Below are 17,469 nucleotides of genomic sequence, written 5' to 3'. Positions count from 1 at the left end.
GCCATCCAGCCGGAGGGACAGGAGGTTGCAGGTTAAGGTGACTTCAATCTCTCTTCAGGATTTATTAATCTGTTCTCCTTTTTTTCCCCCGCTGCCCATTCCCGTTGGCTATCCAGATGGCCTGCCTCTCTTTTGACAGATTTGTGTTCCAGCGGTCACAAGCTCTGTTGACTCTTAGCGCATGTTTGACGTTGCAGCTCATTGAAGCAATATTGCTGTTAGATAGTTTGGGTTTTGGTTGGAACCTGTAAGCAAGGTTGTCAAAACATGTGAGCTGCTTGACAAAACATGCCATTAACAGATCATGGTGTATTATTCAACGATTAAGCAAGCTCCAGCCGCAGCTAAGAGCTTGGGAAAACTTCCAAAGTGTGATTCAGTCCCCACTGACATTAGGGCTCGACAGATCGAGGCACTATCGTGAAAATCATGACACCGAAGTCCGGACGTTGGTATTGTGAAATGTGACGTGTTTGATACTGCTATGGAAAAACAAACAGTCCAGCTTTTGAACAATTCTAAACTCTCATCTTTCGGTAGATCAGCAAAACAGAGCAGTTATCACAGTATGAAACATTAAAAAAAAAAAAACTGTGGTGTTATTTGTCTGGCAGGCCTTCCTGTAACTGAAAGGTCACAGGTTTGAACTCCACAACAGCCAGTGTGTCCATCATGTATCCTGTCAAAGTGGCCTTGATCAAGACACAAACCCCTACCTCAAGGGAGGTCAGACATCAAGACATTAATCATAATGAAAAAACAAGCTGAAATGAATGGAATATTTTGTCCTTGTGTGTTAGTGCGAGCGCTCACATTCCAGCAAGTGTTTGGACTGTGTTGGACCATGAAGGGATGTATGAGTCACCCGAGGGTCTCTCCCGCTGACCTCTCTTCTTGGCACTCACGACGACACATTTCCGTTTGTCTGACATGCTCTCATCATTGGAGAGAGGCTATTCTCCAGACAGACTCATTACTGTGTGTGTGTGTGTGTGTGTGTGTGTGGGTGCCTGGGCACTGGACGTTATCTGACACAGTGTTTGTGAGAGACATGCTCGTCGTGTCCGCGAGGTAACCTTGGCGACATGGTCGTTGCAACAGCGAGGTGATGTGTGTGTGTTTATCTACGTGATGATAGCACCGCGGCCTTGTGGGTAGCACTCTTATATATAGAGACACACTCAGGCTTCTTCAGACAGAAACCTAAGTCCTTCTCTACAGAACTCTCCACTATACCTCTATTTCTTTTTACAAGAATTTTACAACTCAGTCATATCTTCTACCTTAGCGTTCCATTTGGAGTTTTTTTCTTTACAATTTTCTATTTCTCTGAAAGCTGCAGAAACTCTTTTGACAGAAAATGCTGCCTGCAACCTTCAAATTATGCGCTGGCATCTCCTACCGGCACATGAGGAACATGACAGGTGAGTGACCCAGTTTTCTCACTGTTTGCTTTATGTTGAAAAAATGTATATCTCCTCACTGAAGTCACTGAATTCAGACAAGCATTGGATGGAACCTGCTCAGGGTTAGGATAGCTGCACAAACTGAAAGCTATATGAGGGAATGAAATGCCCCCCAAAAACTATTAGTTCCCCTGTGATTTCCTTGCTTAGTGCATGAGTTAGTGTGTGCACATGTTTTATAATATGTGCAGTATCTTGGCGAATCTTTGATGAATGTGTTATCATCATTGGGTTCAGGTTTGTAGTAACTGTGTGCTTTATTTTCTCCATCTCCCAGGTTTGAGGAAGAATGCTCTGGTGGCCATTCACCATGAGCTGAACAGACTGGCAGGCCCGGGCCCCAGTAACTGGATCAGCCAGGTCCGCCGCCGAAGCTCCCTTCTCAGTGAGTCCTTACTCTCCCTCAAACAGGCTGAAAGTATCTTGTTAATACAGACCATTATTTGGGTCAACCAGATAGGAAGAGATATCGCTGTTTTGGAATTATATAAATAACAGAACTGACAAGATCGTTGAAAACTGCATAATGTTGGAGATTTTAGATGAGAAGTAGACAGATAAGCCAATGTTATTTTGGCCCTTGAGAGTTATTTATCCCAGAAATACACAAACATGATTGTGGTACTCGCCTCTTTACTTCAAGGCTCCCGGATCGACGAGGAGGAGGGGTACAGCGAGGAGGAGATGTCCTATGTGAAGCAAGGCGAGGACGCGCTGCAGAAGGCTATCAGCATCCTCAGCGAACAGGACGGCTGGACCACTGAGACTGTAGCTGTGAGTATCAAGACGGGACACACAGAATTGAATAATGGTTGACTAAAGCAAGAAAACATCCAAAAAAAATTAGAGTTGCTGCTATTCTGCAAGGGAGATTACAGATCTCATGATCCAGATATTGCAATTCTGGTGTAAATAAAGTGTGGTTTTATCTGCTGTATATTATTTAAAATATGAAAGAAAATAAATAAATACTTCCAGTACCTCTTTACTTGCACCCCTTAGGCAAATGGTGACAAAGTCCTGAGTAAGATGCTGCCTGACATTGGGAAGGTGTTCAAGCTGGAGGTGATGCTGGAGCAGCATCCTGACAGTCTGTATGGAGAGCTGGTGGGCAACATGGAGCAGATGGGGGAGTGGAACCCGAACGTCAAACAGGTTAAGGTGAGAGGCAACACCAGCCACTGGCATACGAATAGGGATCATTTCCTCGGAAGACCTGTATGGATTCTGGTATTTAAATTCACTGTTACAATAAGAAACTTTGTGTTGTTCCATATACAAATACAAAGCATTTATCCAATCCTCTGTCCTCCAGATCCTTCAAAAGATTGGCGAGGACACGATGGTTACCCACGAGGTATCTGCAGAGACACCCGGCAACGTGGTGGGGCCGCGGGACTTTGTCAGTGTCCGCTGTGTGAAGCGCCGGGGCTCCACCTGCTTTCTGGCTGGAATGTCCACTCAGCACCCAGAAATGCCCGAACAGAGGGGCGTGGTCAGGTGGGTCAGGTCATAGATCTTATCATCATAATATGCATGCATTTATGTAAAGAGTGTGTGAACTTAGAGATGGATGGATACAGAGCGATCACACCATTTCAGTAAGTTGTGCGTCATGGATGGATGGATGGATGGATGGATGGATAATGGATGGATATATGATTCAATCAAAATGGCTGCTTTACACTGATTGTTGTTGATTGTTTCCAGAGCGGAGAATGGGCCCACCTGTATAGTTATGAAGCCCTCTGCTGAAGACCCAAACAAGACAAAGTTCACCTGGCTACTAAATATAGATCTTAAGGTATATATCTAACCACCCTGCACGTTCTGTGTCACAATAACCTCATTAAGTAGCACTGTAATCCATTCAATTATATTGACAGTCACTAATAGTAAAAATCTAAACAATATGTGGGCCAATCGATCATTGTCTTTCTCTGTCTTGCGCAGGGCTGGATCCCAAAGACTATCATAAACAAAGTGCTGTCTCAGACGCAGGTGGACTTTGCCAACCACCTCAGGCAAAGGATGGCTAATAATGTTTCTGTGGAGATGGCTCACGCCTGCTGACACAACATGCTCCTTGAGACTTGGCTGTGTGTGCACAACAGCGGCAGAAGCTCAGCCAAAATCCGATGAATCTGCAAACAACTACGGAAAAAAATGAGAAAACCCGGAGGAGATTGAGAAGATCACATGAAGATGATGCTTGTCTGAGATATTAGGACCGTCTTAGAAATATTTGAGCACAGCCTTATTATATTACATATGTCAAAGATGCTTTTATCTTCCCCTCATGTATGGAAAAAAACTAGATAGGTGAATCTGTGGTGAGACTTGGCATCATTCATTCAGACACCTGACTCGTATCCAGGCTCTATGAATCAGTCTAGATGAAGACAAGGAGATAAAGAGTGCAGAGGAAGCCACAGTAGAGCAGTGACATCGATCTCACACATCGACATGCCTTGGTTGTTGTTAACACTCTGCACTATTCTATACCACAGCAGCTGCACTGAGCCTGTATAAGCAGTAAGGCCTGTGATACATGGCACATTGTGTCTTTGTGATAACACTCTACTTATTGTCCCTCCCTTCATTGTGAAATTGCACTTTTATTTCAATATTTTATTTATTGTAACAATGCCAATGCATTACATTGGGTAAGAATGACTGTCGAGTGAATAAATGATTGCAACGTCATTGATATTTATGGTCTTTTGTGCATTTATTACACTAATGGAGAAGCAGGAAAGGCAGTTAGGAAAATTATTCCTTTGTCCTTTCCTGATGCATGTGAACTTAATCAAATAGATCATAAAAGCATTTTAATGATCAGGTCTAACTAAAAAGACTAAGGTAATCAATGCATAAAATACTGAATAGCTCACATAAAATTTGAAAAACAACAGAAATTCCAACCCCATAGCAAAAACTGAAAACTGGAAGCGCATTTTGGAGTCCTTACAGCGATTGCATAAATATTCCACTTCAACAGGGAGGAGACGGGGGAATTCAAAGGGTCTTTTCGAAAGCATGAAAAATGGAGTTCATAAAAATGTCTTGCTGTTCCTTGATGGGTTTAAGGCGGACACTTTGCCAGAGTGAGCAGGTGTTTGGCCATTCAGACGTGTGAGGAGACCAGCAGCTAACAGTTCGGTGGGAGCCAGCAGCACATTCCCCAAGATCTAGTAACAGTTGATTTCATCCCAAACGGGAAGTCTGTCCTCCATTATTGCCAGCCGTGTAACATTTTCCTATTCTGTATAAATTTAATTGATCCACAATGTTTTGTAACTGTTCATTTTCTTGGATGCAGTGCAAGGGCAAGGGTTTCTTTACTTGAAGGATAGAGGGCTCATATTCTGTCAGACGTGTTTACGTTGGCTGCTGGCAAGTGAGAGAAATCTTCACTAGCATTACTTAAGAATTATGTAAGTTATACCACTAAGGGATGAAGGAAATTTCTCAGTTGAAACAGGAAGTAACCTGTTAACTGTGGGTTTTTTTTTCACTTTTTCCCCTTTTTTGAGAATTCAAGCCCATAACAAATGCCTGGTTTGGTTTTGCATGAATCCAGTTCATTCTGAAAACGTAAACCTCGGCGGAATAGTTCAGAGGGTTGGCTTGTGTTACGAAAAATTAATATTGTTGCTTGAAAGAATGTTCCAGAGGGTAATAATTGACATCTGCTTGAAATCCCTCAAATCTGAACACAAGCAGATGTGAAGAGACTCTTAGCCACTTAGACCTTGTTCCATTATTTGTGTAATGAGAGAAGTACAAGAACGTTGTAAGTAGGAGAGGATAAATTTATCAAACTCAGCTGAGTAATAAGACTGAGTGGACAAAACAAACCAATCTGGCAGTCTTGCTGAATCCTTGGCACTGATGACAGCCTTGGTTAAATGATGTTATATATCCAGTATCCATTCTGTATGGCCTTGACTGCAATTCACCTCCAAACATCATCTTTTGTTCTGTGTCAGGGAGAACTGCAGGAAAATCCTTGCACTTTATGGGGAACACCATTCTCCCAGCACACCACTCTAGCTCAGCTCACCCACAGTTACAAAGATTGTCAAAGCTTTCTGGAGGAGTTATGTCAAAGGCCTGTTATTTCCTATGGCATGCATATCTATGATTTGAGTCAAACAAAGAGAAAGAGAAATCATGAGCTTATGTAGAAAGCTACTGTATTTTTAAATAAAGAAGAGAGTATCTATGTGTGTTGAAGGAATCAATAGATAGAAAAGGAGGTCAGCCTAAGCATACAGCCTCCCTGCTCTCTGAGCCTAAAGAGCGCAATGACGTAATGAACCTAGAGCCAGGCAGGAAACCACAATTCCCAAGATGCACTTGAAATTACCGTGGCCACTGGACGGGGGAAGGGAAGCTGAGATTGGAGGGAGAAAGAATCAAAAACTGAGGTAGTTTCAAAATAATTCATATTGCATAATATGGTCGGGACAAGCCGCTGCACGCAATGTTTTTGTAGCATATTTAACATATCTTATACACAAAGCATGTTATGAAGCTGGAGTTTATTCGTGTAGTGCTGTCGGACTGTGGAACAGATTCCATCCCAGATACAGTGCAATAGAGCTACAGCTAGCCCGTTAGTTAGCTTGACAACTGGCTTTTCTTATGACAGATCTGAACTCCTTACTTGCAATTTACATTTATAACCTGAATCATTTAACTATTTATCTCACATTTTTGTCGGCTTGCATATGCAAGCGTTGCGTTCAGAATGTGAGCTGGAGCAATAGATACGTCTTTGTGCCTGCTGGGTTGCTAGCTGAAATATTGCTAGCTAGGTTGCTAACAGCGTTACTGTACTGATTAACGTCAGGACAGTGGTGGCTGAGAGCCAGCCTGCTAACGGTTAACGTTAGCTGACGTTACATAGCTGGCTGTCAAAGCGGGTACAGTAGGCAACTGTCACTTGTCAAAGCTGTAACTTACTTATTTATTTGTTGTGATTTTGTGAAGACACTGCGCTTGTAGCTATTATGCAATGCTTAAATGCATACATTTAACAAAAGACGTTAACAGAAGCATTTTTTAAGCTTAATCTAGGATAATGTTGCCTGCCAAAATAATCACAAAGCAAGGCCATAATACAGGGGCAACATTTTGCGGTAATGTAACTTAGATGGAAATTTTTGGAAACGATTCTGATTTTATTTTTCTGGTATTTTGTTCCCACACTGCAGTCCACAGTTATTGTATTCAAATTGTGAATCCCCACCCAGCTGTAGGTAATATTGGATCTGAGTATAATGCCTCAAAATGTTGCTCATGAATATAAAATTGATTAACAGGTAGGTTATGTATTGAGAGATTTTGTGGAGTTATTGTTTTCTTGTTCTAGTTTTCAGATAATTTGGACATATGACAACCCCTACTGAGGACTCTGGCCATAAAAGGACCTTATCCATGACCCATATTTTACTGGAAACGGACAGTTCTGACATTGGATGTGTGCTGTTTCATGTGAGGCTGAAGACCTAACACAACTTTAGTGCAAGTAAATTGAACTGCAACACTATATTGGTACCTGGGTGCTTCTTGGATTCCTCTTAAGTGCCAAAGTAATGAAGTGTCTTGGACAGGGAGAGCCAAGCCCTGACAAGCAATGTCATTATCCAGCTTCTGTGCACCTCTGATGGGGCTGATGAGAAAACCCACTGGCCAAGCAGATCTGTGGAGGAGAGGAAGGAGGGAGGTTTCCAGGAAACTTATATATTGACAGATAGCCTCCAGTCCTCCAGTCAGCTCTGGTAGACCAATACCTGCACATTCCACCCAGCGTACACACTCGGATGCAGAAGGGTAGACTTTGGAGTAACTAATAAAGCCAGGCTGCCATCAAAATCACGCATTATTTGCCTGAAAAACCTGGACCTACTACTTTTTCACAGAAAAAAAGAGGCTGTGCTTGAAGAATATGATGCGCATGACTTGGATAATATCTATCGCCAGTATCACAACTTAGTGAAATCAACCTGGTGACTTTGGACATTTGGAGCACAGAAATTTGCAGTCACTACAAAAGCTACACTACAAGAACAATGGTGGTCCAAGCATCAGCTCTGCAGCCCACTCCGGTCCATGACCTCAAAAGCCTTTAGAGGGCAGGATCAGGAACACGCTCGCCAAGCAACACACACATATGCAATGGAAGAAGACATTGGTGTCACACCACACACTGAGGTAATACTCTTTCACCTTAGGTGGCCTCCAAGTTTTCAATGATTTAGTCTGAGTCCGATGTTTGGGTTTACAGCAGCTTGGCATAATGAGATAGTACAGTAGCTGTAGCTGACACCTGCTATGTTGGTCAACAAAATGAAAGCAGGCGCTAAGGTACTGTATACTGTAGCCATATTGATTACACCCACTCAGTCCTTGGATAAATGTCCCGTCCATTTATGTACTGTTGTTTCATGTTAAACAATTAAGAGCTCATGTGTTTAAGCAGTTCTGTCACACTTGTTTAACTTGGAGCTTAAGGTAAACAATTCCCTCCCTCTCCTTTAGCAGTAATCTCCTGTCTGGCTTGCTTGGCATGTTGCTATGGTGCCAGCTGACAGGGCATTTCCCTTATCCCCAGCTTGGTTTCTAGCCATAACATTACCCCTTGCTCCCTGGTCTCTATCCTGGTATGTTCCTTTTTTTTGATATGATTAGACAATTGGATAAGTATGTCCCCTGCTACATTGAATGTAGAGATAATGGGGATGGGACATCTTTCTGAAAAGAAGTGCATCCCTAATTTACCCAGTGCACAATGCTTAAATCTACCTACAAAGGAAGGTTAATAATGGGACACAAGATAAAGTGAAGTGAATGCAACTTCCTAGATCTGTCCTAGACATCAGCTGATTAGTTGTACTGCATTTTTTTGCGCAAGTTAGTATTGGATTTTCTAGCCATGCAGTGGACAAGAATCACCTTTCTCAGAGCAGTTAAGCCTGCAGTATTTTTTATATTGTGTACATGTCGTAAGCATCTGTTCTGTGTTGCTGCCCTCCTCTTAGGGCCTGAATGGTTTGTCCCATGAATGTAAACCATTAGAGGAGATCACCAATGGCCACTCCAACCATAAACCTGTGAGTACAGCTAACAATCACAGTTGGAGTATTCACTGATATGAGATTTCAATATAACATTATTTTTCTTTCTTTCATCCATTCCAATTGTCTTTTGCCCAGCCAGCCTTTTATCTATAAAGAGTCTGTGTTTGCTTCTTCTCAGGTCATGAATGGACTGATTATCGGTCACAATGTCAAAGACCACACCAACGGTAGTGCACCACTCAGATCTCTGCCGGTGAGTCATTTTCATTTTCTGTATCTCTGCTTCACCCTACACGGTCCTCCATGTATTTAAGGTAACCCCTTGTGTGGTAATTGTACAGATTTCAGCACTGAAGCAGAATGGTCTTCTGCAGACCCTGGCAGCAGGAGGGGAGCAGCCTAAGCCTGCAGGTAACACACACATAAACACGCACAATCTCTCTTTTGTCTCACACTCTTCGTCCCACAGGAATATATCAGTGTATCCTAGATACCAGGCAGCCTTAGCAGGTAAAACGTCCCTCAGGACGTGTAGGTTGCTGGCTAGGAGGAAGCAGAGGGTCCCTGTGCCACTCTGGATGATGCAGGTCTATTAGACAGGAAGGGTTTACGACTGAGAATGAACTTGGTGGGAGCTGGCCGTGGCACCATGGCCGCTTGGCTGAGTGGATTCTCAACCCCTGTCTGTGTTGTAGCCGGTGAGGTTTGTGTGTGTGTGAGAGAACATGTGAGAGCGTTGGTTGAATTAGTGGGTTTTCATTAGCTTACCTTTGTGTTTTCTCTCTACAGAGGAGAATTCAGAGTTGGAGAAGGCCAGAGAGGAGTGGGAGGCTCTGGAGATTGTCCAACCAGGTGAGATACAGGTCATAGTTTGTCTCTTTTTATCTAGGAGGTGATGATTCTGTTGAATGTAATGTGTTTCAGTTGAACTTTGTACCGCACTTGCCTGGCTGGAAATAATTGATGTGGCATATCCCCTAGCTCTCACTGAGGACTCCAGCCCAACCCCACTCATCTCCTTCAATGAAGCCCTGCAGTACTTCCAGACCACAGACCTTGGGGATTTGCTGGTAAGGCATGCTGCATGTGTGGATGAGAGAGGGAAAGATTTCTATCCAGTGTTGCCTTTATCTGTGGTGGCCTTCCACAGCAGGAAAATCGCCCCCACAGATAATTTAAATACAATGAATATGCATCATCTGCCCCTGTTGCTCACCCAGGCCAAAAATAGAATGATTCAAATTGCGATTATAGCACAATTATCCACATATTATGATATAAATAAATAATAAGATAAATAATAAGAGCCATTCTTAAACTGCAACACCTACTGGTACCTATCCTGGAATGGTCCGATGAGCCACCCTGGGTCCCAGAACTAAAATGAAACCTCCACCACCCACATCTGCAAATTCTACAGGAAACCATCGCATAAAAAATACATGAGAAGGGAAAGATGTTCCATATGTGCGCATGTGTGCATTTACACATGGATTTGTCTCATAATTACATACATTCTTGGCTTTTATTCGATTTTTGAAAAGAGCAATTCATTTTTTGTCCTCTTTTTTTCCCCCTCTGTAGAAGAACATCCAGCCAACCATTCGCAGGACGGGTCTGGCCGCTATCACACACTTCCTGTTTGGACCACCGCGCCTGCACAGAGAACTTCTGGAGGAGAGGGATCTGGTCTTCGCCATCGCACAATGTGAGCATGTGTGCTGGCTGAGCCTGTTTGCGTAATCGTCTTCCAGGTGTAAAACCCACGAGTGTTTCCAACAAATCACTGATTTTCCCCTTTGCATGTGTGTGCTTCCTGTAGGCTCTCTAGACAACAGCCAGACAGTCCACATGCGTGTCCTCCAGACCATCTATAAGAGGCTGATGGGCAGCAGGCTGGACTGTCCCCGCTACGGGACGCACTGGGAGAACATCGGCTTTCAGGGTCAGACACCTTCACAAATGTACTGGTTTAGGCCTCAATCTGTGGACGTTTTGTTGAAGTTGATCAGCTCATATTACATTGTGCCTACCAAGATTTTCAATATGAAATGAATTGCTATTGCTAGTTACTGCTTGTTTGAAGTGATACATGTTCCCTCTCATGTATTTAATGTTGGTCTAAAGAAACACTGAAGATATAAAACTAATGAAATGGGTCTGAAGCCTATGTGCTGTCATTGTAGTATGGATAATTATTCCTGCTGTAACAACTACCTGAGTAAAACACTGCTGAAACACTATGACTGTGTGTTGATGTGTCTGTGTTTGTGTTTTCTGTAGGTACAGACCCAGCCACTGACCTGCGTGGTACTGGCTTCCTGGGACTGATGCATACTCTCTATTTTGTGATGGACCCAGAGACTCTACCACTGGCTAGAGACATCTACAAGTTATCACAACACCCTACACAGGTATCACCAGGTCATGTAAAGACACTCAAACATGCAAACACTCATGCTTCGAACAAAGGGTATGGTATATTTCTTAGAATAGACCAGGTGGAGACTTGTGGAAATACTCAAGGGCAATAGGAATGTCAGCGTGCTCAAAATGGGGGGCAGGGTGGTGTAGTGAGACTTTTCTTCAGTGTGGCCTGCTGAAGTGTCCTTGAGCAAGACACTGAAACCCTCCCATAAAGTCAGCTACAAATCAGCATGTTTCAAGACTTGGCCTCTTAGCATGTGCAAGTATGGTTCTTATGTGTATGTTCACTTGTTGCAGAACTTTCCATTCAGCGTGATGTCAATCAACATGACCCGTATCGCCCTGCAAGTGCTCAGAGAGGAGGCCTTGTCCAAGTGAGTCACTAATCCTCTGTAGTATTTCTGTTGCCTGCTGCCACTCTATCTCACACAGTATAATACCTTGTAGGGCAGTGTGATATTGACAATCATGTTGCGATTATTTTGCTGAATATTGCAATATAAATTGCAATACAAATATAAATTGCAATATAAATTGCAATACAGTATAGAGACAGGTTTTTTTAGGTTTTCAGCAAACAAGAAACATTTTTAGTAATTGTCGCTTAATATTGTGTTTGAATGCAATTAATGTTTTTTTTATAATGTGCATTTAATTTATAGGCCAGAAATTGGGCTCAGCACCAGAATACCATGTTAGTAGTCCTCAGCTCCCACCACTCCGATAAAATAAATGCAGCTTCTTGCGATTTGGAAATTGAAGTCTTTTTTTTATTTTTTATTATTAGTAGTTATGCAGCCCTAATACCTGCCTCTTTACACCAACCACACTGCGCTCTGTCTGTGGTTTTACCAGGGAGTGTAATCGTCGTCAGCAGGTGGTTGGCATGTTGAATGAGTTCTACGTTGCCACGTATCTGCACCTGTACCAACTGTGGAAGACCCAACAGAAGACCATTTCTGACTCCGGCTTTGTACTCAAAGGTAAAGACAATGCCTTATTTTATTGCTGACCGGTCACTCTGAAATCTTGCCTGTCTTCCTTCTAGTAGTGTCAGGCTGGGATCACCCTTAATGTGGTGAATCCATTGCTCTCCGATGGAAAGTCATTCATTTCCAATAAGAGAGTCTGTTACCGCTGCATTATTCTGTTGCAGCTGCATTGCGTTGTGATGAAGGTGTTGCATGCAGGTGTTGGATTTCTTTCTGCTTATGCTTTGATAATGCATGCATAAACTAAAACAAATGTTGTTTTCCTGTTTTTTGTTAGCTCTCAGTGAAGTTTTCATAATGAAAACATTTTTGTCAGTGAATCAGAGTTGCAATGAAAACAACTGATAATCATGTCTAATCAGTTTCATCTCAAAACATTTGAGCTACAGGATTGTGTGCAGAACTATGCGCACGATTTGCAGCAACACAAATACATAAAAAAGTGAGATCTCGGCGTGAGTCCCACTGTTGAGTTCTGTTGTTGTGTTTTCTAACCTTCCAGAAGTGGAGCTTTTTGCCAAAAAGAACCCCAAGCAGATGCTACGTCGACTAGAGGTCTTCCTGAAAGAGAGGCGGTCGGGTGGAGTCCCCCGGGGGGCGTCACCGGACCCCCAAGCCCAACAACCCTCACCCAGCCTGGGAGAACGAGGGGCCAGAGCTGGGATGGGACAGGGAAGCAAGGGAAAGGAGATGCACTTCACAGGAGTGTGTGATCTACCGCCAGACATGGAGGGAGAGGCCAGACTCATCTAAGCTAGACAGAGTGTGTGTGTGTGTGTGCGTGCGTGCGTGCGATCATGTCCGTGAATATGTCTGTTAGTGTATGTGTGAGAGGTTTACTCTCAAAGAGCTAGAATGAGGACCCCACTAGGCCCGACCTAGGACCTGCTATCTGAACCCATTCAAACCCTTGTTCTCCCTCCACCAATGCTGGGGTGCTGCACTTTGATTAAGACTGGGGTCTCTCACTAAGTTATGCTTTGTTTTGTTTTTTCAAACAGAGAACAGTCACATACAAAGAACGGATGCAGGCCAGAAATACAAGATGTCACAAAACAATAAGAAAGTGAATGATTGCACTTTTCTGTGGATTTAGCAGCCAAATCAATAGCTGCCAAATTCCTGTGGTCATATTATACCTGCCTAGAAGGCCATAATATGCACATTTGTGTCCCAAGGATTTCTCAGCAGATACTGTTTTCAAACATATTACACAATAGGCGTAGAATGCAACTGGCTTCAACAGGTCTAGTTGCTTTGCATTCTCTGTTAGAGTACGTATGAAGTGTGCACGCCACATGTGATAGATAGATACACAAGAGGACATGTTCTCAAAGTTTACCCAGTCCCAAATGTGTGGAGGTACAGCCAGGTGTTTGTTGGCTCCAGTAACTTGTGTTCTGGTACGCTCATGGCTCATGGGCTATTCCCTGGGGGTCTGATAGACTAGGTCCAGAGCTCCCACTTTATATGGGGGAATATATTTTAAATAATTTAAAAATAGCTATTTTAGTCCTTTCCGAAGGGACAGCTGTCATAACTGCATAGTTATGTATAAAAGCACTTCAGAACTTTGTTATTAAACTGATGGCAGAGTGACGGTGAGAAGCATTTCTCGCACCGTTTCTCCACCAGAACGTCTGAATATCCTCTGACTTGTGAAAGCTCTTCAACTGTTTGTGGTTGAAGCCAAGTAGATGTTTCATAACAGAGTCTGTGTGCTTGGCTTTGTCCCAGCTAAAGTCAAAGGTCTGGTATGAGCTTTCTATACATTCCGTTATAGAGCATGTGATTGTAATTTTTTTGACCAGTTAAAAGATAATTACAGTGTGCGGGCTTGTGTGTGTGTATGTGTGGTGAAATGAATGAGCTGATATTGATGAAGGGTGCCTCTCCTAGGAGATGTATGGTACAGTATGCAATCCCAGCTCTCACTCAATGATAATCAAAACGATAGTGCTGTGTGACGATAGAAATCGTTCCTAACTTCAGGGTTTGTGCGCGTGTGCAAGCGGATGTATGCGTATGAACGTGTGTGTATGTGTGTTGTATGGCAGGAACTGACTACAGATGGGGTGTTTTCCTCTGCACACAATAAGCCAGCTTTACTAAGTACTTGCTCCATCAAGCTGCAAAGAAGGTACTTTTTCATTTTAAAAATGGTACATTGAATTTTTGAGGGAAAAGGAAGACTTATTCTAAAACAAACAGCACATCGTTTTGTTTGCTTGTTTTAAAAACCGATTGTTAGTCCTGGACAAATCTGGCTTCAGCGGCTCTGTGGCCTCGGGTGGTGAACTTCTCAGCAAAGCTGGTTCCTGCTTTGTGCCGATGTGAAACCGTCTCCCATCAGTGTAGTCTCAATCTGTAGCATGTTCAGGTAGCACTAGTACTGTAGCATCCTATAGCCTCCTCCTCTTCGTAAAGCTTGTTGATGTCATGTCTCAGTTACAGTCTGTAGTGTCAGTGAGTGCGCAAACTGTTACTACTATAGCACATTCATTTCATACTTGCATTCAGCCTCTTTCAGTAGACACACATTTAGGCGGTGCAACTGTTGAAGGGATGTTTTGGAGAGACATGGGATTGGCTTCGCAGGTTATTGAGCTCGACCTTGTCTTCTAAGAAGGTAACAGCAAAAACGGTGCCTAGATCCAGCAGAGCCATGTGGGGTCGAATGCTGGTTGGTCCTCACTTCCCTTTTTTTCTTTCATTTGAGCCACCGTGCCACAAGACTTCCTCCATTCATGTGAAGCAGTACCCCTAAAACAGTTGATTTGAACCCCTAAATTTACAATACAAACACAGGCCTAGTGGATGTATATAAATATACAGGCTTGCAATCTTACAATTTCCACACCGACACAGATTATTATTTACTGCCATCTCTATTCTCCACCTTTACCCACTTTTCAAAAGTGAGCTGATGTAATTTTGCCAAAATTTGCACTGTTGTAGAATGTTGATAGTATGTATGATGTTTGCAAGGGGAGAAAACAGGCCATCTTCAATAGCCATAATGCTCATTATTGCCCACCTTGTAAAACAGGCTTCATGAAGTCAGAATCCCCTTCTCACCCTAAATTGCATCATGGATGTGATCTCACATTTAGTTTTATTAAATTTGTATCCGAGGAGCAGTACAGTGTATGTGAATCAGGAAGTTTGTATATAGAGAATTAATGATTGTAACTGTATGATTGTCAGTAGGGCATTATACTGAAACACATTGCTTACCTCAAGACTTGAGACAAATCTCTCCTTTCTCTCTCCTGATGTTTGTTCGAGACGACCTATGGCCTCTCAGTTGTATTCTACTCGGACTGTATCTTTTTATGTTTCGTTGTACCTAGGCCTTTTCTCATACAAATTGGACGTTATATAATGTATATTCAACACCTGAAGCACTGCATAATAGCAAACTAACACACAAGCTGGTCAATGTTATGTGTATACTATTAAAAACACATTTATAGACACTATAGAGGCCCACACATGCTCCGATTCACGTCTGCAGATTTTAAAGAAAGATCCTTTTGAACAATCTCTATAATTGGCTGATGTTTACCATGTTGATATAAGCTGGTTTTCTTGTGGCTTCAGTGATAGTACAGTATACTTTTGCAGTGTTTAAGTGTTTGATGTCAGGAAAACACTCAAAACAACCCAGTCTTTACAGCTACAGTCACAAGCAAAAGAAATCCTGTTCAATATATGATTGTAAGAATATAGGCTACTGTATTACGTCTTGATTAGCAGTCATAATACTGTATACGCTTTGACCTTGGTATATATAGGTATATTCAGTATCCAGACAAGGCCTGATTTATTCTCTCATATTACCAAAAGTTATATTTTCACCAATTGTAAAAGATCATATTCTTATGCGTTTATCATTGTTTGGAACCTCTTCAGTTGTGAAACCAGAACCAAGAGAAAAACGGGTCCATGCAGGATGTCGGATGCTCTACGAGGAGTGGTCAAAAGTTCTGCTTCCTACAGTAGCTCGGCAAATACAATCACTTCTCTCAATATCCTGCGCTTTATATGAAGGTGTTTTACTGTTGCTGTTGTCTTGTCCCTCAGAGCATTTTATGACTGTACCTTGATTGTAGAAGCCCTATTTTATAATGAGAGTTATTTCAGAATATGTGCTGTTGTACATTAAATGTATTGTATGGAGAAAGCTAAATAAATGCCATTTAAAAAAGCATGTCTATTTTGACTCCTGTGTGACTTCCTCTTATAATGCCTAATTGCATCGGTCTTCAGCTATGTTACTGTGGAACACTTCGTTCTTTGGACTTCATTAGCAGTTTGACAAAGGTCTTCCTGTGCTGCAGTGATTTGTAGTGGGCCTCTAGTGTAGCTTTTCTGTAGTTCAGCCACTAGAGAGCACACTTTGACAGTTCCTCAGTGAAAATGGCCAAAGCTGTGAGCATGCACATTATAGTCTACAGGTGCTATATGCAGGATGGCCTGTATATGACTTGTGATATGACTTCTGATACTGTAAAATTCCTTCATAGACATCAGTGAATCAGGATAATCTAGTCTGACTAAGGATAGGCAAAAGCTAAAGCTGTTGGTTTTACATAATACAATTGACTTCAAACTATTAGGCAGTAAAAAGTATAAGTAGCTTTCGCTACGGTGATTTTTTTTTAACAATTCCAGTGGAATTTAAACCCTGTAGCCTTTAGGCCAGCAGTCTTGGAGTCATGTAACAACACAGCACTAAGCTCCCTTTGAATTCTTTTTGCAAATGAACCTCTTGAGTTGTCTTAGCACAGCAGTGTTAGGGCAGAGCACTAATACTGGCCCACTGTATAGACACTGTTTATACCCCCAGCCACAGTGTCTGCACCTCTGAGTCTGCAATTCATCTTTCATAAACAAATACTTTGAAGACACTGCAGCTCTCCCGCTCATAAATTCTAGTGAGTGTGCTTCCACTCTATTTCCATAATACCGTTTCACTACAGTACAATGTTGGAATATGTGTGTAGGCATTGGCAGCTAGTGGTGGTGGTAAGATTCTTCCCTAACATATCACAGAAAGCAGGGGATTTTCGTCCTGAGAGAGTAAAGCTGAGTTGCCTCCAGAGGAGTCTGGGTGCTGCGTGCCTCTACATCTGTGCTTCATCAGCCTCATGGCTCCAGTCCCACGGTGCCAGATGACTGGGCTGTGGTGGACCTGCTGAATCACAGCACACAAAGGATGGAAAAATATTTTATCCAACCTCTATCACTAATCCGTTCCATAAGCTATTTTTCATATCTTATGATGGTTTGCCTCATTGTCTAGACTTGTTGTGTTAGGATTCTGCAATATGCACATGGTTTCAGTGAGGAGCGAAGGGCAGACACACTTTTGGCAGACACACACGTATGATCTTTTCTAATATCACTGAAAGTTCTTAAAGAGCTCCCCAAAGGATTCATTTTCCAAAATCCAGACCTCAGCCGCATGTCAAATATCCTGCACGAGTGTTT

General features: G+C 42.5%; 2 protein-coding genes across 3 annotated transcripts; both read left to right on the top strand.

Moving 5' to 3' along the window:
- The first annotated feature begins 1,360 nt into the window (after window positions 1-1,360).
- On the top strand, window positions 1,361-3,539 carry star (steroidogenic acute regulatory protein). The gene is made up of 7 exons (XM_071521110.1): window positions 1,361-1,424; window positions 1,744-1,851; window positions 2,110-2,240; window positions 2,469-2,627; window positions 2,782-2,966; window positions 3,177-3,270; window positions 3,420-3,539. The coding sequence occupies exons 1-7, from the start codon at window positions 1,361-1,363 to the stop codon at window positions 3,537-3,539; spliced, it is 861 nt and encodes a 286-aa protein (XP_071377211.1).
- Window positions 3,540-5,847: 2,308 nt separating this feature from the next.
- Window positions 5,848-16,169, top strand: elmod3 (ELMO/CED-12 domain containing 3). 2 transcript variants are annotated; one of them, XM_071521111.1, is made up of 13 exons: window positions 5,848-5,899; window positions 6,847-7,688; window positions 8,516-8,587; window positions 8,733-8,807; window positions 8,896-8,965; window positions 9,344-9,406; window positions 9,536-9,624; window positions 10,139-10,262; window positions 10,377-10,499; window positions 10,838-10,968; window positions 11,279-11,355; window positions 11,837-11,964; window positions 12,476-16,169. In XM_071521111.1, exons 2-13 carry the CDS (start codon window positions 7,587-7,589, stop codon window positions 12,724-12,726), a joined length of 1,305 nt encoding a protein of 434 aa, XP_071377212.1. In that variant the 5' UTR covers window positions 5,848-5,899; window positions 6,847-7,586; the 3' UTR covers window positions 12,727-16,169. The 2 variants fall into 2 exon arrangements, with proteins under 2 accessions (XP_071377212.1, XP_071377213.1); XM_071521112.1 differs by lacking the exons at window positions 5,848-5,899; window positions 6,847-7,688 and adding an exon at window positions 8,036-8,137.
- The last annotated feature ends 1,300 nt before the right edge of the window (window positions 16,170-17,469 follow it).

The sequence above is a fragment of the Centroberyx affinis genome, unplaced genomic scaffold (genome assembly GCF_046629955.1).
Source record: "Centroberyx affinis isolate AG114_WGS23_722 - 3 ecotype Tasmania unplaced genomic scaffold, CSIRO-AGI_Caff_v1 ptg000859l_1, whole genome shotgun sequence".
Taxonomy (NCBI): Eukaryota; Metazoa; Chordata; class Actinopteri; order Beryciformes; family Berycidae; genus Centroberyx; species Centroberyx affinis.
This window is presented reverse-complemented; position numbering and strand designations above follow the sequence as displayed.

Bases quoted from the DNA above. Each gene is read 5' to 3' on its own strand.
- star (XM_071521110.1), top strand. From the start codon at position 1,361: ATGCTGCCTGCAACCTTCAAATTATGCGCTGGCATCTCCTACCGGCAC. The intron at 2,628-2,781 runs GTGAGAGGCAAC...TCTGTCCTCCAG, and splicing joins CGAACGTCAAACAGGTTAAG to ATCCTTCAAAAGATTGGCGA. The intron at 3,271-3,419 runs GTATATATCTAA...TGTCTTGCGCAG, and splicing joins TACTAAATATAGATCTTAAG to GGCTGGATCCCAAAGACTAT.
- elmod3 (XM_071521111.1), top strand. From the start codon at position 7,587: ATGACCTCAAAAGCCTTTAGAGGGCAGGATCAGGAACACGCTCGCCAA. The intron at 10,500-10,837 runs GTCAGACACCTT...TGTTTTCTGTAG, and splicing joins GGAGAACATCGGCTTTCAGG to GTACAGACCCAGCCACTGAC. The intron at 10,969-11,278 runs GTATCACCAGGT...CACTTGTTGCAG, and splicing joins TATCACAACACCCTACACAG to AACTTTCCATTCAGCGTGAT.